We start from the raw sequence: 25,001 nt of genomic DNA on the forward strand, positions 1-25,001 counted from the left end.
AAACCACACGCATGCATACAAGCAGCAATTTCCCTTCATAGGTCACAGCTGTACCTGAACGTCTGGGTACCTTCTGCCCTCTACGTTCGCCAGATTCAACCACAAATGGTCGATGCAAAGCACTTCATGAATGTTAATGTGTTCTAAAAATGGTTCAGCTGAGCCATGGTGATGCGGCAACCACAGAGAAAAGGCAAAGAAACACTGAGAAAATTTCAGAGAAGCAACTATGATGCCCACATTAAAATAAGTTGAGTTGTTAAAAAGTAAACAAGGCCATGCTCCGTGTTGAAATTCCCCAGTGGTGGTGCGTTCGCATCGACATTCAGAGGAGGGAGACCAGGAGGAATAAGAGCCCCCCCCCCCCAAACAAAAAAATAAAAACTTGAAAAAGCATTTTAGGAAGCCGATGAGCACTGAGCGTTGCCTGGGTGTGAGCAGTGAGCGCACCTCCTTTGAGGCTCTGGGGGTTGGAGAGCGGCCTTTCAGCACCTGAGAGGGAGGTGTGGCCACTGTCCCCTGTAGGTTACAGCAGAATGCAATGCTTAGTCAAAAGCGATATATTGGCCAGTCATCAATGGCCAGAAAAGATTTGATCCCTGAAACCACGTTTCCTCAATTCACCCATCTGCAGCTCTCCCTACAGTGCCAATGTGTCCACTGAGCAGCTTTACGCACGAGTGGATTTGACTGTTTACAGCAGTTAAAGTGATCACCACACACCTTGTCACAATGATCTGTTAATCTTTGTTACACGTCACCCTGGTGATCATCGGAGAGAGGAATGTGGTGGTAGAAAACCCCGAGAAACTGTTCTACAGACATTTAAGATTTAAGTTGGCTTATGGGCATTTTTTTTATTTTAAAAGGCCCACGAAGGCCAAGGAACCAGCATGAGAATGAATAACAGTGGTTTTGAATGCTTATGATCACGTCGATCTATGATTAAAGTCTGATGTGGAGTGGAACTGAACGTCAGAGGAATCATGATGTAGTCTGGCTGCAATTCACCACTTCACCACCAATTTCCCCTACCTCCAAAATGAGCGGACGCCTGGGTCAGAGCTGCCGAGGGAAGCGCGTGTTTTCCTGTTTTTTTTGTTTTTTTAAAATAGAACCCAACTTTTGCGTGGAACATGACACACTCACGTTTCACGCCCCATTTTGTGCTTTGCAAATGAGACCCCTGCAGGACAAAGACAAGGTATTCTGGTTCTAGCAAACCCTTTATTGCCTTTCACTTAATCAGAAGCAGAGTGGCTACAGCAGCAGGGACAGCAGGCCTCAGCAGATTTTTGCAGAAATGTTTTCAGTGCCTTTTCCCTCACCAACACAGAGCTGCAGCAGCTCTCTGTGACGAAGGACTCTGGTAACTTTCGATGTGCTGGAAGGCAAAATGTGCAAGTCAGCGAGTGAAGTCCGCTTAGAGGTTATACATCTTCTCAGAATATCCTGCACTACTCTTCTCTACAGAGAACTGGTCGCTTTGGGTCACAGTTTAGCCTTTAACAGTTAACACTGATATCGACCTTGTAAAAAACTACGGAGAACACCCAAGAACAACCGGTGGTACCTGCGTACCGCGGTTTGAGAATCGCGTGTGTACACGTTGGAAAAGAGAGTCCAGCTGGACTGTGGTCATCTGAAGAAGATCAGAACAAACCCGGGAAAAGCTTCAGCTACATGAAGAAACGATGCTAACAGGAAGATAATGATAAAGCCTTGTGGTGGAAAAGAAATGGATTCTTAGAAGATAATTACGCTGCTAACCCAGTTTTTCTAGGCCAAGCCAACTAGGACCAGTTGGTTAAAAAAAAAAGGTCAGAAAGTTCTATTTTAGCCCAGTTCAAGTCAGTTGGTCCTTCAACAGATGTAGTTTTCTTTAAATGCCCGTGGAAATCCATGTATGCTCTGCAGTGCATTTAGTCAAGTATTGTTCCACAAACAGCAGCCTTTGCTATGTTGTAACATGGTAACCTCATCCTGAACGCTCCTCACGTTAACTTAGCTGCCGTTTCTAAGCCTAAACTGCCTAACAGGTTCTGCCTGAATCAGCAGTGCTTCTACAGTGGATCAGGTCAGACCCCCCCCCCCCCCCATCAGAGGGTCAATAGGCAGCAGCTGGCTGTCCGTCCCCTCCGTCCGGCCTGCCAGCTCTGCCGTCTTTCGCCCGGCTGGAGTCCGTCGCTGCTCCGTCCGAGCCCTTGGAGGTCACCGCGGGCGGGATCAGGCTGTCCAGCTCCCGCCGGTGGCCGGTTTCCAAAAGCCACTCGTGGAATTTTGCTTCCACCAGCTCCTGAAACTGCTGCTTCTGCTCTCTGCGAACACAGAACATCCCAGAGCAGAGGGTGAAAGCAGGGAGAAAAGGGAGCGTAGTAACACCAGTGTAAAGATTTTCCCTGCAGCTGGGCGCACGCTGTGACGGCTGCACCTGTCAGCCTGGGTCACACAGAGCGGAGGGCCCTGCAGCGCGCTTTGTAACAGTAGCCTCCATGATATCTCACTAGAGAAGCCACTAGATCAAATGCACATCGATCTTTTGGGACACGTTTTCACATGAAACTCCTCTCTGATGAACAGTGCATGGCACAAGTATTCACACCCCTTAAAGGTTTTCACACATGGTCACATGGCAACCACAGGCCTCGATGCATTATATCAGGATTTGACACCACAGGAACTAAGTTAGGAAAAGTGTGGCATGCCTTCAGCCGCTTTTACTCGGATAACTCTACGTAAAATTCAGCCCAACCAACTGCCTTTCAAAGTCAACTAAATAAAACATCCGCTTGTGTGTCAGGATAAGGGCTGGAGGATATAGAAAAAAAAAAATTGATTGATATTGATAATTATCAACAAATTCAAAACATAGTGCAGCCCTGACCATTTTATCCTGTTGCTTAGCAATCTATTTTTAGATACAGAACACAAACACTGAATTTAAAGTCAACCCTTTATTCAGGCAACTTTTTACCAAAACTGCAAATTTTTATAAAAGAAAAAAGAACAAGTGCTCTCTGAACTCTTTGAAGGGGGCGGAGCTTAGTGATGGAGTGTTCCTGGGTCTGCGTTTGTGATTGGGTGGGAGGATGTGATGACTGTAATATTAACCTACAAAAACTGGTTATTGAATTATCGTCCAGCCCTAGTCAGAATAGATGCTGTTCTGTGCAGGCTGGTTCTGTCCTGCATGGTTTCCCTGCTGCCACGCAGCTAGCAGGATGAATGGGGGCTTAACGGGCTTCTGCGGGGCTTGACCGCAGGCCGAGGAGGTAATCTGGCCGTTTGAGTCAGCTGTGCTGGAGGAGGGACACGTCTAAGAACCGAAAGGATGGTGGGCCGAGAGGTCCGGGATTGGGGGAACAAACGGCACCACGAAGGCCAGGGAACACAGCAGACAGGCCGGGGATGGATGAAGCGCCGATAGCTGCTAATCCTGGAAGAAACGCTGTTCGTGGATGCAGAAAACCTGAGAACGCACCTCAAACAGCAAGACGTCTGCGGCTGGTCGCTGCTTCAATGCACAACCCGCTTGGTGCCGAGAAGCCTGTAGCAGCTGCGGGTAATTTTTCCCTCCAGCTCATAATCATATATTAGAGTTTCTTCATAAAATCCCAACAAAATGGATTGCAGTTTGTGGCTTCAAAGTGACAAAGTTTAAGGGGTATGAATACTTTTCCAAAGCACCGTAAACAGTTGGCTCACCAACGTACAAACCAATGCTCCGACTGCGAACCGCAGCCGGCATTCTTTGCCACTCACTTGTTCAGCCGGGCCTCCATCACGGTCTTCTGCCAGCTCTGTATCCTGCGCTGCCTTTCTCTCAGCGCCGCCTGGTAGGCGGAGGGCAGACCGCCGGGCACCTCGCACGTATCGCCCTCCATCTGGAAGGGCACGGCCAGCGTGTGGAACTCGGACGGGGGCAGCAGGCGGTAGCAGGCGCCGTCGGAGCCGGATGGTGGGCCCAGCAGGGGGCTGGCCAGGCCGTCCGTTCCCAGAACCAAGGGCTGGTCCCAGACATTGGGGACCACGGCCAGCCCCACACTGGCCATGTGATCCTCCAGGGACGGGTAGAAGGTGTGGAACGGACCCAGGGTGATGTCCGAGTTCCCGGGCAGCAGTAGCGGGCAGGTGGGGGTCAGGGCATGGACGGTGCACCGTGAGGAGGCTCCGATCACCATCCTGCCGGTCACACACACCACTCGTACGTTCTGGCAGCTGTGGACGTGGACGCTGGTCTGGACCGGACCCAGAACCACTGTGCTGTCACGGCATTTGTCCACACTGACGGATCTAAGGCACGCAGCACAAGTACAACAGGTGAGCTCGCCGTCCCGGTGCAGACGAGACTCCCAGCATTAGGAGCAACTGGCCATACCTGAGCGGAGACAGGAGGTATATGAAGGCTTCAGAACATCTGTGGATCTTGATGTTGGCACCGGTCAGCTTGTCGGACGTTTTGGCCAGCGTTTGTTTGATGACCTGGGACATCAGCACCATCTTACTGCCAGGCGGGGCCATGTGGGTGTTCCGGGCTATCTTGGCTCTCTTCATGGCTCCTTCCACTGGAAGGAAAAGGCAACAGGCGGGGAGTCAGTCACTCACAGACGGGCACAGGCGAGGCCCCATGAGTGCGGACGGCAGAAGATTCAGCGCCACCTTGCTGGGCCCACGCTAGTTTCTTCCCCGAGCGGAGGCAGGCGGTCATCCCAAACGGGTTGAGGGCGAGGTTCTGCTGGAGACACGAGAGGAGCTTGTGCAGAGGGAAGGAGCGGCTCAGCATGGAGTAGCCCGACTGCGTTTGGAGCGGGCCTTTGGTCAGCAGCCTGTGGACCGGCTGGACACCTTTCCCGTAGCCAACCGAGCCCTCCAGGAGGAGGCCCAAACTCCGCGCGGCCTCCAGGGATATCTGACGACAAAGGACCGCAGTGTGAGCGACAGAATACCCTAAAACTCTTCCTCTAGCATCGTTTCAGGCGGAGAGTTCAAAAAGCGCACAGCTGTGGGCTTCAGTGTCGGCACCGGTCAGGTTCTATGATGTTCAGTCGGTTTGAGGACGTGAAGCAGCAGCACAGAAAAAGCAAGGAGAGTTCACAGAGTTTCCTAAATGCCAGCACGGCAGTACATCGTCAAACACGGTGGGCTCGTCTGCCTTCACACACATATGAACCCGAGTCCAGTCCAACTCCTCACCCCTGGAGGTTAGCACTATGTCCACCTACCCTGTGCAGCTCCAAGGCTTCTGGGAAGGCTTTCAGAAGGTTTAGAGGAGTGTTATGGGATCGGACACTGATGTTGGACGAAAAGACCTGTGCCGGTGTCCGCAAAGATTCTCAGAGCTCCTGCCGAAGCCTAAAGATGCCTGCCTGGGAGTTTTAGCTTCAGAGTGATTCAGATCGCTGCTGAGAGCGACTCTGAGGAAGGACACGACGGAAAGTTTTATCTTAGGAGATGAGGTCGACCCTGTTCACTGCAAAAAACGGATCTAAAAATAAGTGAAATGTTTTTAAACATAGTGTTTTTGTCCTTGATCTGAGCAGGTAAATATGATCATTTGCCAATGGAATGAGTATTTTTACCCCTAAATTAAGATAATTAGACATCCTGCACTTGAAATAAGATGATGTAGATGAATTGTTCCTATTTTAAGTGCACAAATCCTATTCTATTGGCAGATCATCTTATTTACCTGTTCAAATCAAGGACAGATACACTAATTTTAAGAAAATTTTACTTATTTTTAGTTCCGTTTTTGCAGTGTTGCTATGTGAGACGCTGTGTTTAAGAGCTGTGATTGGTTAACAGTACAAGAACAAAAACAACACAAATGCGCTCCTAGTGATGAAAGGAGATTAGACTGGATTCAGAAATGTCACATGATGATGAAACTTAAGCAAAATTAAGTAATTGTCACACAGCATCACAATGTTTGAACACACCTTAATTATGTCATCATCATTTTGATCTGCTTATTTATTTTTACACACCCGTCACTTTACTTCATCTATCTGATATTAATGTGCAGTCAGCTGTCAGCATTTTACTGGAATCACCTGCTCCTATGAAGCGGCTGGATTTGGCAAAGCGACCGACATCAAATGAAGAAACAAAAGGGGGAAAAAAAAACGAAAAGCGGCACATCTGTCCTACAGCTCTGAGAGGAGAATAGAGGAGTGCTGAAAGTAAGTCGCTCCCTGGATCACGGCGCACAGGGTTCCTACAGCATAAGGCAAGTTAAATTCAAGACTTTTTAAGACGTTTTAATGCCACTTGAAATAAAAAGTTAAGACCAAATTCACGATAAACCAGAAAAAACCTGGTTGCGACAAATTCACCCAAACGTTTATTTTACCATAAACCATTACTTTCTGGCCCAGTAGACATGTTTAAAACTTTGAAAAACATTTCATATAGGAAGAAAGCTAAAAAAGACAAATTACAGATATATTTTTAACAACTACTGAACTGAATTCTCAAACTTTGTTTTGTTCCCTACTAAAATAAACTATTTTGGTATCTGGTAAACAATTTTAAGACCTAAGAAAGACTGATTTAAGACATTTTAATGCCAATTAAGGCCTTAGTTTTAAGTTACAGAATTCAATGCCTTTTAAGGCTTTTTAAGGATCCGCAGGAACCCTGGCGCAGATGCATGGACTCCGAAGCGTAGTGCCACAGATCTGTGCATCTTATTCACCAGTGAGAAGCACTCCATGCAGGAATCAAATTTAAGGACAGTTTTGAGAAAATCCACAGATTACAAGTGACGCTCCCCTTTTTGCTTTTAAAAATCCCTGAAGGTGTTTGGTGGGTGATCGCTCCGGCCAGGAAGAAGGAAAGGCTGGGCGATAAATCGATTTAATCGATTAATTCAAATTTACAATTCTTTAAAATTTCATTTTTGGAAAATCTGGATTTTATTTTGCCAATACACTCATTGGGTTTCCATGAAGAGAACAGCATGTGATGCTGAATATATGTTTAGGCAAAATTATTGTCAAAAAATTGTTAAGTGGAAACTTTTTTTAACCACAATACGAGGTACTTCATTTACTTATTTTATTTTTTTTTTTAACTTAGTTTCACAAGTGCAGTGAAGCCTGTTCTTAGCTCAATGTGTAATACCACTAGCAGCAAATGTTTTGTTATATTTTCATTGTTTATAATGGCGCGGCTGCCATCTTGTTTTGCATGTTTCACAGCTTGTTTTTCGCTGAACTTTGAATTCAGGTCAACTCCCTGACGAAATGCTTGACATAAAAAGCAAGGTTTTAAAATAATTTCTTTTTATGAAACAAAAAGGAGGAAAAAAAAAAATCGATTAATCGGATTTGGTATGATAAAATCGGAGATTTATTTTTTAATCCATATCGCCCAGCCCTAGAAGAAGGGCAGTGCATAAAACCATAATAGGTTAGAGACTCACTACCCAATATTTCTGTTAGATTATCTAGTATGCCATCGCTGCTCTACCCTTGCTGTGAAGAGAGAGCAAACTCACCTGGCTGTCTCTTTGGGGCTGCCCTGAGTCCGATAACTGCGCCGGCTCCACCAGCAGCTCCAACATGTCTGCCAGGTGGCTTTGCACGAACGACAGATGGGCCTGATCGTCCCAGTTCTGCCAAACAAAGCCAGGAAGGCCAGCACCGTAAGTAAAACAACGAGTAACTGAGATGATGGTAAGACTCTGCGTTACGGATGTGTCGTCCGTGACGGCGAGGGCGCGGTCGCCTTCGCAGGACGCCGCACCTTGTTCTGAGAGTTGGCCTTGGTCTCTCTGTCTGACGGAGAAGGGGAGCGAGCGCGATGGCTGGGCCACTCTTCGCCGATCAGAGACGTCCGCAGGGAGACTCGGTTCAGCTGCTGGATGTAGAGGAAGAGGAGGAACTGCAGCGTGTCCACTGATAACTGAGGGACAGAGGGAAACCGGCTCAGTGCCATTGTTCGCTTACGGCAAAAAAAACCCGACCCCCAGGCCCAAAGGCAGCCAGCGAACACAGACCAGGAGATACAACAGCCCTCACCGCTGTGCTCTTACCTTGGCTCTCTCCTGGTCCAACTCGCTTTTGGAGGCGCACTGGGACATGCTCTCAGCCCGCTCCAGTCTCTCCTCTGGAGCGTGGCCCAAAAGCAGGTCGAACGTCTCAAAGTATAGCCATGCCAGGTCTTCGGGAAGCTGCAGCTTCCCACAGGCGATGTGTCTCCACATGGACCAGCCCAGGGCGGGAAAGCAGCCGTCCCGTGTTCGCACGTAGACAGCCATCTTGCGCAGGTAGTGCAGGCTGAGCTTGGAGGTGGGAGCCAGCTGCAAACGGCACAGACTCCGGTTAAATTCGCCACACTTACCCGCGCCCCGGACTGTGTCGCGCGTTCCCACGGCCGCAGGTGTGCGCTCACCTGCAGAGCGCCCAGCAAGAAGGGCTCCATGCGCGGCCATACGCTCACACTGTCCGCCTCCATGTCTGAGGGGCAGAGGAAGCAGAACAGCTGTGACAGAGTTCACGCGATGTGAGGAGGAAGTCATACACGGAACAAAAGCCTTTGCAAAAAGCGTGCGCGTCCCATTAACGTTTTCCCCTTCAGTGGATTTTACTGGGATTTTATGTGATAGAGCCAGACGATATAGAATGTTTGCTGGGTTGAGTTGAACAGAGAGTTAGAAGCAGGCGACTGCCTTCTGAAGTCATCCCATCGGTAACCAGGGTCCCCCTGTGTGTCATTTAATCTCACTGTGAAGCCAGCCGTTCTGTCTCTGACCTCAGAGGGTTGTTAGAGAACATTATCTTCAGTCCGCCTTCTGACCATAGAGAGAGGAAAGACCGTCTGCACACTGCAAAAAGGGAACTAAAAGCAAGTAAAATGGTCTTGAACTGAGTGTATTTTCCTTGATTTCCGCAGCTAAATAAGACTATTTGCCAATGGAATAAGATTTTTGCGCTTAAAATAGGAACAACTCGTCTCCATCATCTGATTTCAAGTGCAGGGTATCTAATTATCTTATTGTAGGGGTAATAAATACTCATTCCATTGGCAAATAGTCTTATTTAGATGCTCAAATCAAGGAAAAAAATAATAATTTCAAGAAAAGTTTACTTACTTTTAGTTCCCTTTTTGCAGTGCAAGCCTTCCAACACATGGATGTCAGCCTAAACTGATGGGCTGGCCAAGAGGAACATCAGTGAGAGAAGCAGCCAGTTGGTCCATAAGAACAGTGGAGGAGCTGCAGAGATTCCCAGCTCAGGTGGGAGAATCTAATGTTGGGACCATTGTCACTGAAGCAGTCTGAGAGTCTATTTGCCGGAGTTTAAACTGACTAATTTTACTCCATAAATGATTAACGCGACCTAGTCTAGTTTGGCCTCTAGCGCTGCAGTCTGGCTATTTCATCCTGGTGCAGCCTGTTTGACCACGCTGCTTCCCTTAGTCCTTGTGTGAAGTTTGTTCTTTTCTTTGTGCTGTCTAGCCATATTGTCTTGAATTGTTATTATGCTTTTTTTTTTTTTTACCTGTTTTAGAGCACCAGAACCCCATCCTCTGAAAGCAAGAGTTTTGCATACTTTTGTAACTATCTGAAGTTTACTCAATTTTCGACAAACTTCTGTAATTTGGCTTCCTGTTTGTTTAATAAAGAACTGCTTTTTTTGCTGCTTAAAGTTACATTTAAATAACTTTGGAGCCTTGTAAAGCACACAGGAGTTATTTATTTATGCTAAAACCCTGGGATTTCTGTTGCGATTGTACCTAGAGGTTCAATAAAAAGCTCAGTTGATACAATTACAAATGAATCCCAGATGTGTTTCAAATGGAGTGCTCACTAGGACAGATCACTGCCAAGCTCTTTAAGTTAATATGATGTACTGACTAGATGCAGGTTTAATGACCACAGCTACACCCTAACTGCACAACAACGCCTTTTGGGCATGAGATACAGCCAATCCAGATGGACGGGCATGTTTCGCAGCTGGATCCTGGTTCTGATGCTGCTGGAAGATTCTGTGCACAGGGACAGGGGGGCTGTAGCGGGATGTGGCTCACGTCCCCCCAGCTCTGCTCCATGACAACAGCCGGTGCCTTCCATCCACACCTGACATCCCGGCTCCCCACGGGCGAACTCACCAGATCAGCCTTCTTCCGCTGCGCCGCTTTCGATAATAACCCAGATACATGATCGCAGAGCACTTGTTGTGGCGCAATACCAAAACCTACCCAACTTGTTTTTCTGGAACGTAAACTTGACCAAAGTTCAGCCGCTCGGCGACGTTAGCTGCAGCCGGCTAGCAGAGCTAGGCGCGCTCTCTCTCACCGCCCAACTTTGCCCCGCGCAGGAAACGATGTGTGCCGTCCGCCGGGAGGAGAAGCCGCCGCTGGGGGGTCACAGGTCCATGGGGTGGACGCCGATGTTGCGAGTGTGCTGTCACGCTATGTTGTCATTCACACACTCTCGGCAGAGTTGAGTCTGAATCTTCTTCCTATTTGGCGCCTCCCTTTTTCCGACATCTGTCGCGAGCAGCGGGTCGCGGGAGCGCGCGGGGCTCCACGCTGCCGATGTCTGACTGGCATCAGCAGGGCCGGCCCAAGCTTGGGGAAGGCCCTGGTCTGGCTTCTTATATGGGGCCCGCTTACTGTCAAGATGACTAGGCTTTGCACCACCGGCATTCATTGTGAGACTTTTCATCATACCCCTTCATGTTTTGAACTTTTTGCCAGGATACAATCACAAAGTGGGGGTTTTATGTGATAGACCGACAGAAAGTAGCACATAAGTCTAATTTGGATTGGATTGTACTTCAATTTGAAGTCTGCGTCCTAGACCTGTAACTTCCAGCAATAACTTATTTACTTCAGAAGAAATAGAGGGTTCCATTATATTACAATAAAAATTGTATTTGAAATTTAATTAAACAGGATTAAGTGGGTCAGAAAATGGATGGATGGAAGGATGGATGGATGACAACATGTTGTTGCCATCATTTAAAGCTGTATTTTCCACATGCAAACACCACATTTAATTTGTTCGGCTCAGAGTTGCAGCCGCTACATGTCACATTGATTTTAGACGCACTTTTACAACGGTGTCTTGTAAAATAAACGTTTTATCACAGCTTACTGTTGATGCGAGGAGCTGCCATGTTGGATCTAAGAATTGGGCTTAAGAAATTTCTCACGTTCCGAGGGGAAAGTCCGACTATTGTGGCTGTTACAGTTGATTTTTCCCATCTGAAGCCAGGATCTCCGAGTTCCAAATGCAAACAGAGTGCAACATATTGGTTGTTCCTTTTGCCTTGGAAATCAGAACTAACGAGTTGTAGATTGTCATCTACACCATTTTGCGTTCCAGTTTCCCTCTTCTCAGACAGTAGGGAAAAAAACATGGACACTCGCACTGTTAAAACAATAACAATGACAATAACGCTGTTCTCAGCAGTATTTTGTGCAAATGAACAGAGCTGAAAAAACCCGTCTGATGAACACTGAAAGGTAGCACCTGTACGACTGACTTAATGTTACATAAATAATAGAGACATGCTGCAAACAGTCAAAGTAAGGGGTTTTACTCAATGTTGCTGCGAGTAGCAGGCATCATGAATACCGAAGTCGGGTACCGTCCTGTTGCAACGACTTTCCGACTCGTAATACCGACTTTAGAGGCCGTTCCAGTTGAAATTTCCAACTCAGAGGTCTAGAATACCGACCACCGAGGACAAATGGCATGCAGTAAAAAACTGATATGCTGCCTGAAATAGATTACATGGACTATTACATAATGAGATAACATTAATTCCATATAAATAAGACATGCTTTCTACAAACAATGGATACAAAATGTTGTACATTATCCATCCATCTATCCACTTTCTAACACGCTTATCCCTATTGGGGTCACGAGGGGTGCTGGTGCCTATCTCCAGCTGTCAATGGGCAAGAGGCGGGGTTCACCTTGGACAGGTGGCCAGTCACACGGCCTGTTATCATTATTTGTCATTATTAAAATATTTAAATATATATTGATAATGTGTGTTTGTTCGCATATTTAACTTTTCAGGGAGAGTTTGTGTGGTACGTCCAGGCAATTGCACTGTCATTTTTGACTTAGAACATTTAAATCTTATCACACGCTTAGGACTATTTGCACGCTTTTAGCTCCTCAGGAAATGTTGATGGTGCATTCATGTTGAACGTTATGTCTTGATCTGTGTCTCTGTGGTATAAGCATCCTGAGCTGGTGTCTCACTAAATGTCATTATGGAAGCATAAGGACAACAAAGACTCTTGATTGTTGATCTCAGTGTGTTTCTACAAAGACCACTGAGCTATATTATACACTGGAGTGCTGATTTTGCCGAGAAACTGAAGTCACTGGCCGCCATCTTGCTCCTCCCTACTCTCACAGAATCCCACAGGATTTGGTTGCAACAACAAGCAGTTTTCTGTATGTGTATATGTATATATGTATATATATGTATACATATATGTAAATATATGTTTTTGTATATTGTTATTTATATATTTATAAAAATAAAATGCAAAATATTTCAGCACATGACTTTCTCAGTACTTGATAGTTTTAGAACATAACATAAAAGTATATGGCATTTGACATTTTAAAAGTTTTAAGCCCTCCCTGAACATGAGAAAATCCTCGTTATTCGATGCTGTAGCGCACATATTCCCTAGTTACTGGAGGAAAATAGGGAGTACCAATATGGCGGCTGGTGACTTCAAAGCGACTCGTTCAAACAGCGGGCGATTAGCACTATAGCTCAGTGATTATATAGCTCAGTGAGTGAGACTCATTCATTTATAGCTGCACTTCCGGTCCTCGACAGGCGGAGTAAACCGTGGATCATTTGATAGGTCGCTTGTTGGAGTGTGGGCGGAGCTTGCAGACGCGCCGCGGTGGGAGGGCTCTCTCTGACAGGAGGAAGAAGGCTTGTGAGTGGCAGCGGGATCGGAGCCTCTAAAGCCGGCTGTTACCTTCTCTGTCGTCTCCTTCTCGACTCCGGGGATCTATGGCTAAGAAAGGGATTACCATCTGTAATGTGTGCTGCCTGCTCCTTTACATCGCGACGGCGGTGCTGGCCAGGTAAGCGCGGCGAGCCCGGCGGTGAAGCGGCACCGCCAGGTGGTACACATGTTTAGCTGTGATTGGTCTAACCGGCTCCGTCCATTCGTGGAGGAGAGCTGGCGGACGATCTGAGCAGAAGCTCTGGGAGCAGCGCTGTTGCCCTCCGTTAACGCGTGTATTCGGGGCTGGCTTTGTAACGGCCGGGTTTTGATGTAGTTAGCGGCGCTAGCATTCACCCAGGACAGGAGGGAGCCTGAAGCCAACACCGCCTACCTCCTCTGGGACTCCAGCTAGCTGCCCGCTGCCTCCCTGACAGGGCTCCCTCTGCTCGCTGCAAGTAATGAACATGTGTCCCAACTGTGGTGTCTCTCTCTCTCTGACGCAGTCGAGATTTCTATAAGATCCTGGGGGTGAGCAAGTCTGCATCCATCAGGGACATAAAGAAGGCCTACAGAAAGCTGGCTCTGCAGCTACACCCCGACAGGAACCCCGACGACCCCGACGCCCAGGACAAGTTCGCAGACCTGGGAGCAGCTTATGAGGTGAGTCTGCTAGTTATTGACCATTTATAGGTGAAAGGAGGCGCCACGCTCCGCTCCTTTCTGACCGTAGTTCTACAAAAGCAGGAGGGCTTTAAATATTAATGAAATACATGCTATATACGATGCCAAACGTCAAGGAAGAGCCAGAAGGCTTTGTTATAAAAAGTCTTTTGTGCGCTTGGTGTTTCCTTACTATTCCAAACGATCCAAGCTCTGTGATTGGGCGGCTACACCGTGTGGCTGCACCTCATTGGCTGAAAGGCAGCACAGCTGGCAGCACGTAAAGCCAGACGTGGAGGAGTGGGAGTGGACTGTGAAAAGCGCTGCAGGTGTTTCCGTCTCAAGCTTTCACGTTGCCTTTTAAATATAACTGGCTTTGGCTGGATTTCCACTCCTTTAAGTGATTTCAAGATATGCGAGCTCTCAAATCGCGTTTCAACTGATGCTTGGATTTCACTGTAAGCACTTTGTACTATTAAACAAAGCTGTCACATTTGCTGTGTGACTTAACAGTTAACTGTTTAAAATATAATTTTTTTTTCTTTATATGCTGGATAGTAGTAGTGCATTTACAGCAGAGGCAGACTTGCTGTTTGATAAAGCCCTGCATAATATTCATAGGCTTTAAAGGTGGATTTTGCCTCGTTACAACAAACTTCTGTGTATTTTCTTAGGATGTCAACAGACCAGCACAAAAGAGAGGATTATAAGTTAAAATCCATCTGAAGTCTGACACAGTTTGTGGTTGTAATGTGAAAACCTGTGAAAAGGTTCTGACCAGACCTGGCTGCAGAACCAAATTATAAGGAGAATCATTTTTCTAGGGGGGCACACTTTAAAAAAAAAACAAAAACATTTTATAGGCTGCAGGCTGAACAGTGGCTCTGTGACCACTCCTAAAGAGTTGATAAAACAAATTCTCAATAAAATCCAAAAGTCTTAAAAGGAGAAATAAAGAAAGCAATAGGGTAGTCAGTGTTGGCAGACTGGGTGGGTTTCCTCCCTACTGGCCTTATTTTGAACACATTGAGCAGAATTTTATTTTTGTTGCGGTTGTAAAAATTTTGGAAGCTTTCCACAACATTTGGCAGGCTTTTAGAAGTAATTAATAACATAATATATCAAAATGGTTGTCATTGTATGGCAGAAAACTTTAAAACTTTCACATTTAATAAGACGCCACTATACTAGTTAATTTATTTTTGAAATGAGTAAAATCAGTCAAATCAGACATCATCAATAAATAGTCTCTGGTTAATGAAGTGTCACGGTAAAATTGTTTTGGTCAATGCTGTAAACGCCCCAAATGGGGTTGAGTTCTACTGATCAACTTAAAAGTGTTTCATGGCTGTGTGAAAGAGAAATTGATCAACACTATACACAGAAATTGAGAGAAAGGATCTTTATGTCAAGTTAAATTTACAACTCATGTTGGGAAGCTAGTGATAACTTTTTTTTCCGGTTGCTATAACATGATTGTTAACGTGGTCTTGTGTGTAGTTTGGTTGCCTGATTGCACATTTTGTGGGAGACTTGTATGTGCAACCTGTCTTCTCTTCTTCAGTGCAGTTATGTGCTAATGGCGTGTTCTTTTTTTATTATGTGTTTATAGTTTTATGCTTTCAACGTGAGTCCAAGAGATGTTGAGATTTATTTATTTTTTTTAGTTGGGTGGTTATACGTTGCGTTTGGGCTGCAAAGCTATCAGTCAGATCTGGCAACACTGAGTGTCGTGCTGCTGTGTCCATTCAATCAACTGAAAAGTTAAGCATACAAGCTGATAAACATCAGCACTGATGTCGCTGACTGAAGTGAAAAATTCAAACTAGAAGAGACAGCTACAGCAGCTAAGAAGCACAAAGATCAGAACAAAGTGGTGCTTTCTTCTGCCTGTAAGAAACTCAGGTTGCTTCCATTTGGCTGACTTTCGCTGCTTGGTTCTTCCCCTTGTGCTCCTAGCTAAACTAGCTAAACTAGACTTTAAAATACTTCACTGAATGGCTTAGCACCTAAACGCATCACGGATGTGTTATCACTGTATCAACCCTCTAGACCACTATGGTCTATTCTGCCTACACAGAACCAAACATGGAGAAGCATCATTTGGTTCTAATGCTCCACTTATCTGGAACAAACTCACAGATGACTGTAAAAGTGCTGAAACCCAGAATTCCTGAAAATTAAGGTTAAAAACCTAGTTGTTTAGAGTTTAAATGTTAATGTTAGTTCATTAGACTCAGTTTTTAGTCCAGCTTATCTCGACCTGCTGCTGTTGCACTGCAACGTGCGTTCCTCTGTGTGTTTTTCTTTTATGATCCGTTCATGTTCAGCACTCTGTATCGTCTTGGTACTGAAATGTGCTACAAACAAACTTTCCCTGCCTATTGTGTCCAGGTCCTGTCCGATGAGGAGAAAAGGAAACAGTATGACAAGTACGGAGAAGACGGTCTCAAAGAAGGCCATCATAGTTCCCACAACGATATCTTCTCCAGGTTGGTGACGTAGTTTTTTTAATTTTATTTAGAAACCACAGGACTGTATTTCTTATACTCTTTAAGGACTATTTCAGTGTTTCAGGCTGCTGTGATGCATACTAGCCTTGCTAATGTCACTAGGTGGTGTTATGTGGTCATGTTTCCTAACATCTGTATTGGTTTTGGTTTAGAGGCAACAAAATACCTCTAAGGAAACACATGAGAATATTCTGTAGAAGCAGTTTCTGTAGAACTAAATATGACTACTTAGTTCTGTGTTATTGGAAGATGTTGACAATAAAACACCAACTACAGTCTCCTATGAAAGGCAGTCTTCAAATACTTTGGAAAACAAAAATCTATTTAAATTAAGTTTGAAATGTTAAAATATGAAGTTTTCAAACTGACAATGAAAATAAATGTAGTTGCAATGTGTTCCAGCTGTCAGAGTGACGGTGAGTAGAGCTAAAGTGCTCCGTGCTTTTACAAATTCTCATTAGTGGTGTTTCCATCAACCCTTCCTGGTGTGAAGACTGCTGCACGGCTTTAACGCTGAAAGAGAAGCCGTGATGGAGCGCTCAGCACCGTTACTGAAACGGCAAACGACGGCACCAGACGTGGTTCTAAAGCCAAACATCTCATGTGCTCGTTGTTCCTGCATGCTTCACATTGCTTTAGAGATTCCAGAACATGCGGATCAGAACCTCCGTATGAAAATGGGTTTGTAGAGCTGCGGAGCTTTGTCTTCGGGTGTTGGTTCTGATCCAACACACAGAAATGATTAACCACACCAGCGTGTAGGGACTGAAGGAAGGAACCTGCAGGGCAGTTTCACGCCGACCTGGACCGTCATTTCAGAACGTCCTAACGCAGCGATGTGTGGACAGGATGGATGTTAATGAATGCTGTGCAGACGCGTCTTGTTCTAGATGGAGATGTTATGTTCACATTGTGATAGAAGGGTTGACATTCAGCTTTTCTCCAATGCATCTGGAAAGAAGTGTCTGACAACAATTTTTAGGCAAATACGAATCAGGCCGATTTCCCTCGTGTAGAATTGTTAACATGATATTAAATAAAATGTTTGAGCAAGAGAGATAAAACTGGAATCAGTGGTACTTCTAAATCTGACTGCATGGAAGTAAACTGCCATACGGCTCAGATGTGATCGTTCTCTAGGAGGAATCCTATGATTCTCAGACCAGATCTGTTGAAACGGGTCAATCACGTGATCAACTCTGCTGTTTTTGAATGATAACGTCTGTGCTTTCTTCTCCTTTCTGCCCTCAAAGCTTCTTTGGGGATTTTGGCTTCATGTTTGGGGGAAATCGGCAGCAGCAGGACAGGAACATCCCCAGAGGAAACGACATCGTCCTCGACCTTGAAGTCACGCTAGAAGAGGTGTACTCTGGGAACTTTGTGGAGGTGGGGTTGAGTGTCTTCTTTTCTGCGTCAACACCCTCTGCTTATCTTCCTCGATTACCTTGATTAATGCTTGTAGGACAACATGAGTGTTTTCTGAGGCGTTCTTTGAAAGCAACTCTATCTGCTGCACAGGTTGTGCGAAACAAGCCTGTAGCCAAAGAAGCTCCCGGTAAAAGGAAGTGTAACTGCAGGCAGGAGATGAGGACGACGCAGCTCGGACCGGGCCGCTTCCAGATGACTCAGGAGACGGTGTGCGACGAGTGTCCCAACGTGAAGTGAGTCCTTTTAATATCGGGGGAGGGGGGGGGGCAGAATATCTGATAGAGCTTATTTTGGGATTTTCACTAGAAAACTGGCTCAGCCTGGTGGTAGGTGATGCTCGGGTGGCCCGCCGTGTTTTTGTTTAAAAAAAAGGTTAAAGTTGACAGGAAATTTGAAAATATGACTATTTAGTGCCGTGTCATTGGAAGACGGTGACAATAAAACACCAAAAACTGTTGTTTTATGAAATGTTTATTTCAGGATCGGGAGAGTTCGGCAAACACAAATAAGGACTCAAACACTGTTTCTGTTAGAATATAAGGCACACATTTATTATTATTCCCCACAGAATACAGCACATCAAAACAACTAGCTCTTCACACACGCAAAGTAGCAAGCAATAAAGCAACAAGCTTTCAAACAAACGTGACGCTCAACAGATTCTCAGAATCAGCTCTTACCATTGACACAAACTGGGAGCCCTCAGTCCTAGGTTAAGATCAGCGTTCACGATGCCGGTATCCACACATGAACTCACGGCAGACTCACCGGGCTGAGGGCAGTCTCCTCTTTATATACTTGTAAACAAAGAGTCAGATGTGGAGCGAGAGTGGCCATCTCTCCCTCCACAGCTGCCCTGCCTCCCAAGACATGTTTCCCAAAACATCAACCGTTCCCAGCACCTCAGCAGTGTGCGAAGCAAAATGATATTGCGAACTCAGCATACAACATATCAAACAAAATAAGAATACAGAATCAGTCTTTCCCACAACACATTGTCATAGGTTCCCACCACAAGTTAAAACAAGTTTTAACAAAATAACACATGTGGTTCTTAGTTTTATGTGAGCAACATAACAGGCACGAGCATGTATGTTGCTCTTAGTTTAAAACTAACCAGTTTTTCCCAAAATACACAGTCAAAGAACAAAAATAACTCTTTAACATATCAACTGTCTTCTATAAAAAGGCACAGTCGTGAAACACCTTAACAAACAAAAAATCCAATTAAATTAAACGTCACAACATTGTTTTCACTGCAGTTGAATCCTAATCAGGTACTCAGCCAGCGACTCTTGAAACAAGCAACGTGAAGTTGGTCACATTTGAAAGTAAAATGCATGGCGGTGGTCAGAGGGTCCGATGGCGCCGGTGTCTGGCAGCCTCCCCTCTGTCATTCTGCCCCAGGGCAGCTGTGGCTGCTAACATAGCTCACCACCGTCAGGGTGTGAATGTGTGTGTGAATGGGTGAATGACTGAACTGTAGTGTGAAGCGCTTTGGAGGTCGTCAAGACTAGTTAAAGCGCTATACAAGTACAAGCCATTTACCATTAATAAAGTGCAAACAAGGAACCAACAAACCGATCACCTAAAGGCGCAGAATAAATCAGGGAACTCCTAGAAGAGGTATGGAGTACTCTGTTGTGTTTTGACCTCTTTTACTATTTCTGCCACAGGCTGCATGTTGCATTACCACATGCACTGTCTGGCCTTATCAAAGAACTCATCCAGAGGTTTTTGGTAGTCTGTCTCAGGCGCAGAAGGTTCATTTACTAAACCGTATTATTTGCTTTAGCGTGCTGCCATCGCAATGCTTGTGCAATGGTGGAGAGAGCTAATGTGTGCGTCTGGCACACCTAGCCTAGCTTTGGGGGTCCGGGTGATGAAGAAGACATCAGACCTCTGACTCTTTGTTCATGTATCGACCATAAGGTGTCGGTATTACACTTTCGACCGTCTCACCAAAGATACTCTAGATCAGAGGTGTTAAACATAGAGGTCATCTGTGCTTTTATGGACCTTGCTTCTCCGTCGCTGCGACAAATTTCCGTCAATTGGAAGATAAGAGCAAAAAACAGATCCACTTGGTTCCGTTTAGACTTTTTATTCAAGGTATTAAACTGAAGCTGCTCTGATGCAATGTAACCTGGCAGAGCTGGGACATTAGGACGGGTCTTTGCAAAGTGAACATCTGCCAGTGGATTTAAAAGGAAGTGGGCACCAGGGCTATAGTGCCAGTTTTGGTGCCTTATCCCCACACGTTTTTTTTTCATGCATGAATAGTTGAACGGATTGATAGTTATAGGATATACATCAACTTCAAGCTTCCTATGGAGAGCCATCATGGAAATAGGTTTTCTGAATGGAATTGCTTCCCTGAAACAATCTTTGTATTTATCTTTTTTAATGATCTTATGAACACAACTGTCTAGAAATGTCCTCCTCCATATAAAACAGTTATATTTGATTGATTGATGGCATTGTTAAATTCAATTACACAGTGAAATAGACAGTTAAACTCAAAACAATTACACTTAAAAAGTGGTGGTTTTGTGATTTAAAGAAGATTGCAGCTTTATTGTTATACATTTTCCTGCAGTTGGCTTTTCTTTGTTCAACTGTCCATGAGTGGTTGGAGGCGGGAGTGAAAACTTTCTTTTAAATCACAGAGGGGCCCACCAGGAAAAGTTTGTGAACCACTGCTCTAAATGCTTTCTGTTTCTGATATGCTTGGACCCCAAGGGTAGATGGTGTTTAAGTTCCTTGGAGAAAAATTCACCAAATGAAAACCCCTCAGGTTTCCAGCAGTTGATCATTTCACAATAAAACACAATTTGTAAAATAAAAAAATAAAAAATAGAATTAAAAAGGCCATCATGCACATTGATACATGCTTAAAATGTTTCTTTGGAAACGTATAAAATTCCATGTTTCCCAAACATCAGTTTAAAAAGAGGAAGATGGACCATTCTGGGACCCTGTAAGCCCTCAGTGAAGTCTGTCCCAGTTTACAGCGCTGCATCCAGCGTGTTGCATCCCTGTTGGTCATGTAAGGCTTGAACGCAGCTGCTCGGCTGGGGAAGCCCATGAAAGGAAGCTCTCCACCCACCTTTCTAAAGCTATCTGAAGTCTGGAGGTGTCTAGTAATTGATGGTGCAGAAGGTTTGTGACCTCTATGCACTCTGCTCCTCAGCATCCCTTGACCTACTGTGATTCTTTAGATTTTTAACGTGGCCTGCCACCTTGTGGCTGAGTTGCTGTCATACCCAGCTGCTTTGACTTTGTTAGAATCCCTCCAAGGGCTGCCTGTGGATCCTGTAACGGTATCCTGCTGAAATCTGTCTACTGTAAAGCCCAGTGTTTGGAGAAGCAGCCTAGCTGGATACCTGCATTCAGGGATTTCCTGTCAGCTCTGTGGTCGTTTTGTTTTTGAATGAATGTGTATTTTTTTATTTATTTTTTTAGCATCCTGTCTTATTGAATGACCATTTATTAACCACCACCTTAATGGGGCGGGGGTCATGAGTTTTCTCCAGATCATTGGCAGGACCGGATTGATTTCCGTCAGCTGAATGTGTCGAGTTAAGCTCCCCTCTAACGTGTGTGATGTTTCCTTGACCCCAGGCTGGTGAACGAGGAGCGAACCTTGGAGGTGGAGATTGAGCAGGGGGTGAGAGATGAGATGGAGTACCCCTTCATCGGAGAAGGTGATCTTCACGAAGCCTAATCAGAGGCCTTAGCTCACGTCTTTACGCCTGTCCCTAACGTTTTCTCCCTGACCTCAGGCGAACCTCACATCGACGGCGAGCCCGGAGATCTGCGATTCCGCATCAAAGTGCTGAAGTACGAAGACGCTTTCTTTGTTGCTGAACATTAGTTGAGCTTGTAGGGCGCGGGTGGCTGACCGCTTTTCTCTTGCAGACATCCGGTGTTTGAGCGCAGAGGAGACGACCTTTACACAAACGTGACCATTTCTCTGGTCGAGGCGCTGGTCGGCTTTGAGATGGACATCGTACATTTGGACGGTCATAAGGTTCTGTGTTTTTTTTTTTTTTTTTTTTTTTTTTTTACTATGAAGCTTTCTTGGAACCTATGGCCATTGAAGCTGGTAGAGGACAAAGATGTGCTTGTAACTGAAGGTAGCAGTGAACCTGACCGAGTGACTCTGCCCGACAGGTCCACATAGTGAGAGACAAGATCACTAAACCCGGAGCTCGACTGTGGAAGAAAGGAGAAGGTCTGCCGAACTTTGACAACATCAACATCAGAGGTTCCCTCATCATCACCTTCGACGTAGAGTTTCCTCAGACACAACTGGACGATCAGCAGAAAGATGGTGAGAGGAAGGAGTTGAAGCCTCTTTGCTCTTGTTAACCGTTGGATCCCCATAAATCAGGATTTTATTGAAATATTTCAAAATGACACTCAGATATGTTACAGAGTGATACATTTCAGGTGTTTACTTATGGTCATTTGGATGACTATAACTTACGGCCAATAATATCCCAAATTCTAGTTATCAGATAATAAGAATGTTACCTCAGACCAGTAAAAAGGACTTTCCTTAAGAAATGTTGCGTTGTGGCCTCCTTCCAGCGAACATAAACACAAGGAAGACTTTCTTGTGGCAGAATTTGACAAGCGAATAAGGACTGGACTGTGGCACGCTGCCTGGGGCCCAGCGTAGAGTTTCCACAGTCTGTGATGGTTTGGGGGGCCTGAAGTCTGCTGGTTCTGGACCACTGGGTTTTCTGCAGCCCCCTACCAGGACATTTTAGAGCACTTCATGCTTCCTTCTACTGACAAGCTTCAGAGATGCTGATTTCATATTTCATCAGATATTGGTACCGACCCACGCTGCCAAAGGTTCCAAAAGCTGGTCCAGTGACCATGGTGGTACGGTGCCTGATTGGTCAGCAGACTCCCCTGACCTAAAGCCCAGAGAGAATGTACGGAGTGTTAAGAGGAAGATGAGAGCCGCCAGAACCGACAAGGCTGATTACCTAAAGGCAGCTATCAAAGCATTCTGGGCTCCCTGAACACTGTGGATGTACCATCAATTTCCTCAGTTGAATAACAACCAAACATGAGTAACAGCCCCAGATCAGGCCCAGAATCTGTGTGTATTAAGACTCTGAGCTGAACCTTCAGAGGCGCATACAGACGACTAAGCTGGCCTTCTGTCACCTGAAGAACAAGCTTTGGTAGAACGGATTACTGCACCGTTATCTTCAGATAACATCCAGAATGCCGCTGCCTCCGTCCTCAGCTCAGTTCTACAGTCCACACCCTGGCCCTCTGAATTTCACAGAATAGATTTTACAAAAAACTTCTGTTAGGTTATAAATGTCTGGCTTGGCTTAGCACCAAGCTACAGTAAATAAATTAGTTGTCATATCAGCCTCCCTCAGGTCCTTTGGTTTAAGTCCCAAATCCTTAGAATCAAAAGCAACCATCCGGTTCCTCTGCTCCACTAATCTGGAACAAATTACCAAAAAACTGCAGAAATGCTCAAATCCTGAGCTTCTTTCAAATCCAGGTTAAAACCCCATTTGTTTAGCGCTGCCTTTGAATGCTCTAAATTAACTAAAGCATTGGCCTAATCACTACATTTTTGCAGTAATTCTTGCAAAAGGAGCCCCAACCACAAGGTACTGATCTACAGACATTGAAATACTCCTCAGTACGCCCACATTTTTGGAAACATTTTGACTTCAAAATGCCCAATAAAAAATCAGTTTTTATTGGGCAGATGTAATATTTAAATGTGATGTAAGACTGAATTCTGGGTGACGGATGGGTTTCAGGTCAGGGTGGGACTATATCTGTCTGCTCTGAACGGCTTGTTTGCAGCAGTGGTGGACAGGCTGGAGTCCCTGTGGATTATTGGGTTTACAGATGAAGACGTAGATATAAAAGTTTAGCACTTATTTTATTGGTAAATGATTACATGTTGTTACTGCAGCTCTTGTAAAATATCTGCCAAAGGGTCGGACCGCTATTCTCCTAACAGTTGCTAACAGTTTGTCAATGCATGTGTTGTTTTAGGTATTCGGAGTATCCTGAAGCAGGGATCGGTACAGAAGGTTTACAACGGACTACAGGGATACTGACCCAGCGACAGACTCAGCCTGGACTCATTTCTTTACTACAACCACAGGAATACACTTGTTCAAGATGTATTTATTATTTACAGACTGTTCTCAGGACGGTTCAATCTTGATGGCTTTTATTTTTTAATCATCTTGTCGGGAGCAGCAACAATACTTTTATTTAAGTGTAAAATCAGGTGACGCTTCTGTAAACCTTTTTTTTTTTTTTTTTTTTTTTCTTGTCCTAACAAAGTCTACTGTAACAATTTCTAAATGTCTGAAACAAGCAACCTGGAGAAGACCTTTCTTTACAGTAACAAGAAGCCACATTCGGAGTAAATCTGCTCAGCTCTAATTCTCACTTTAGACACTTTTTTTTTTTTTTTTTTAAATGGGAAGGAACAAAACTAATGTTTGTTTTTAGTTTTCCTAATTTATGTTGTTTGCTTTTGGCTCCTGACGGGAGAGGTGTCATGCTGCGCTGCTCCCAGGTTCACTGTGGTGAGAGTTGATCTCTTCGGTTAAACAGTGAGCACAGTTCTCTTTGGATATTTAGAGAATTGTTTACTCCTCTTCCTACACCCCTATAGACATTTTTTCACCCCTTTCTACCCCCTCACTGAAGACTCAATGGGACTCCAGCCTCCCCTTGGGATTTTTAACGGGGCTTTCTGGTTTTGATGCGACTGCAGCGCCGCCTCTCAGTCCAAATTCTAAGGCGCTGATGAAAACTATCTGGCCATTTTTACATGTACAAGGGGATAATGTTCTTTACTGAAAATATAAATAAAGATTTATACAAATGTGACTAAATGTCATACCATAAATTTACCACTAGATGGCACCAGAGTCGAATAAATGGCATTTTACCAGCACTGGTTCTGTGCACAGTGCCTGCAGTTTATCACTCGGGTCATGTTGGGTTCTTAAACCTGCTGGTACCAAAGCAGAGACATTGAGGTTTTTTTTGTGCTGCTAAAGTGTGTCTATTTCTTACTGGAAATAAAACTCTTAGCTCCCAGAAGGAGAGATCTGATCTGAATGTAATATGGTTCACACCAGCGATGGGTGGATTTGCAAGAGGCTGAAGCATGTAGAGCAGGTATGATAATGGCAGAGGTGGGTGGTCATGAGTTTAGTGATGGTGTTGCATCCAGTCAAAACAGTGAGTGAAGGTTATGTAACACATGAGGCCTTGTAGATGCATTAGACCATATCACCAGGGTTTGATAGGGGTAGTGATGTGGGTTTGTGAGCAGTGTAGGGTAGCTGTAAAAATGTGCCAACATTGACTTTACTCATGATTAAGGTTCTGGACTGTCATGACACTTCAGATTACTAAATAAATGTAATGAGTGCT

General features: G+C 45.0%; 2 protein-coding genes across 4 annotated transcripts; one reads left to right on the forward strand and one right to left on the reverse strand.

The window, feature by feature from the left end:
* Nucleotides 1–238: 238 nt before the first annotated feature.
* Nucleotides 239–10,544, reverse strand: tbccd1 (TBCC domain containing 1). Of its 3 annotated transcripts, none has more exons than XM_021315206.2 (9): nucleotides 10,304–10,544; nucleotides 8,398–8,462; nucleotides 8,039–8,305; nucleotides 7,750–7,908; nucleotides 7,502–7,618; nucleotides 4,660–4,909; nucleotides 4,379–4,565; nucleotides 3,763–4,293; nucleotides 239–2,318 (listed from the first exon to the last, which is right to left on the reverse strand). In XM_021315206.2, the coding sequence occupies exons 2-9, from the start codon at nucleotides 8,458–8,460 to the stop codon at nucleotides 2,108–2,110; spliced, it is 1,785 nt and encodes a 594-aa protein (XP_021170881.2). In that variant the 5' UTR covers nucleotides 8,461–8,462; nucleotides 10,304–10,544; the 3' UTR covers nucleotides 239–2,107. The 3 variants fall into 3 exon arrangements, with proteins under 3 accessions (XP_021170881.2, XP_012715386.3, XP_035994714.1); XM_012859932.3 differs by having other exon boundaries at nucleotides 10,207–10,544; XM_036138821.1 differs by lacking the exon at nucleotides 10,304–10,544 and adding an exon at nucleotides 10,117–10,141.
* A 2,332-nt stretch (nucleotides 10,545–12,876) lies between these two features.
* On the forward strand, nucleotides 12,877–24,665 carry dnajb11 (DnaJ heat shock protein family (Hsp40) member B11). The gene is made up of 10 exons (XM_036138822.1): nucleotides 12,877–13,084; nucleotides 13,452–13,608; nucleotides 16,003–16,100; nucleotides 17,375–17,507; nucleotides 17,640–17,782; nucleotides 21,174–21,256; nucleotides 21,335–21,392; nucleotides 21,471–21,582; nucleotides 21,726–21,885; nucleotides 23,598–24,665. Exons 1-10 carry the CDS (start codon nucleotides 13,011–13,013, stop codon nucleotides 23,660–23,662), a joined length of 1,083 nt encoding a protein of 360 aa, XP_035994715.1. The 5' UTR covers nucleotides 12,877–13,010; the 3' UTR covers nucleotides 23,663–24,665.
* The last annotated feature ends 336 nt before the right edge of the window (nucleotides 24,666–25,001 follow it).

This window comes from Fundulus heteroclitus, chromosome 7 (assembly GCF_011125445.2).
Source record: "Fundulus heteroclitus isolate FHET01 chromosome 7, MU-UCD_Fhet_4.1, whole genome shotgun sequence".
Lineage (NCBI taxonomy): Eukaryota > Metazoa > Chordata > Actinopteri > Cyprinodontiformes > Fundulidae > Fundulus > Fundulus heteroclitus.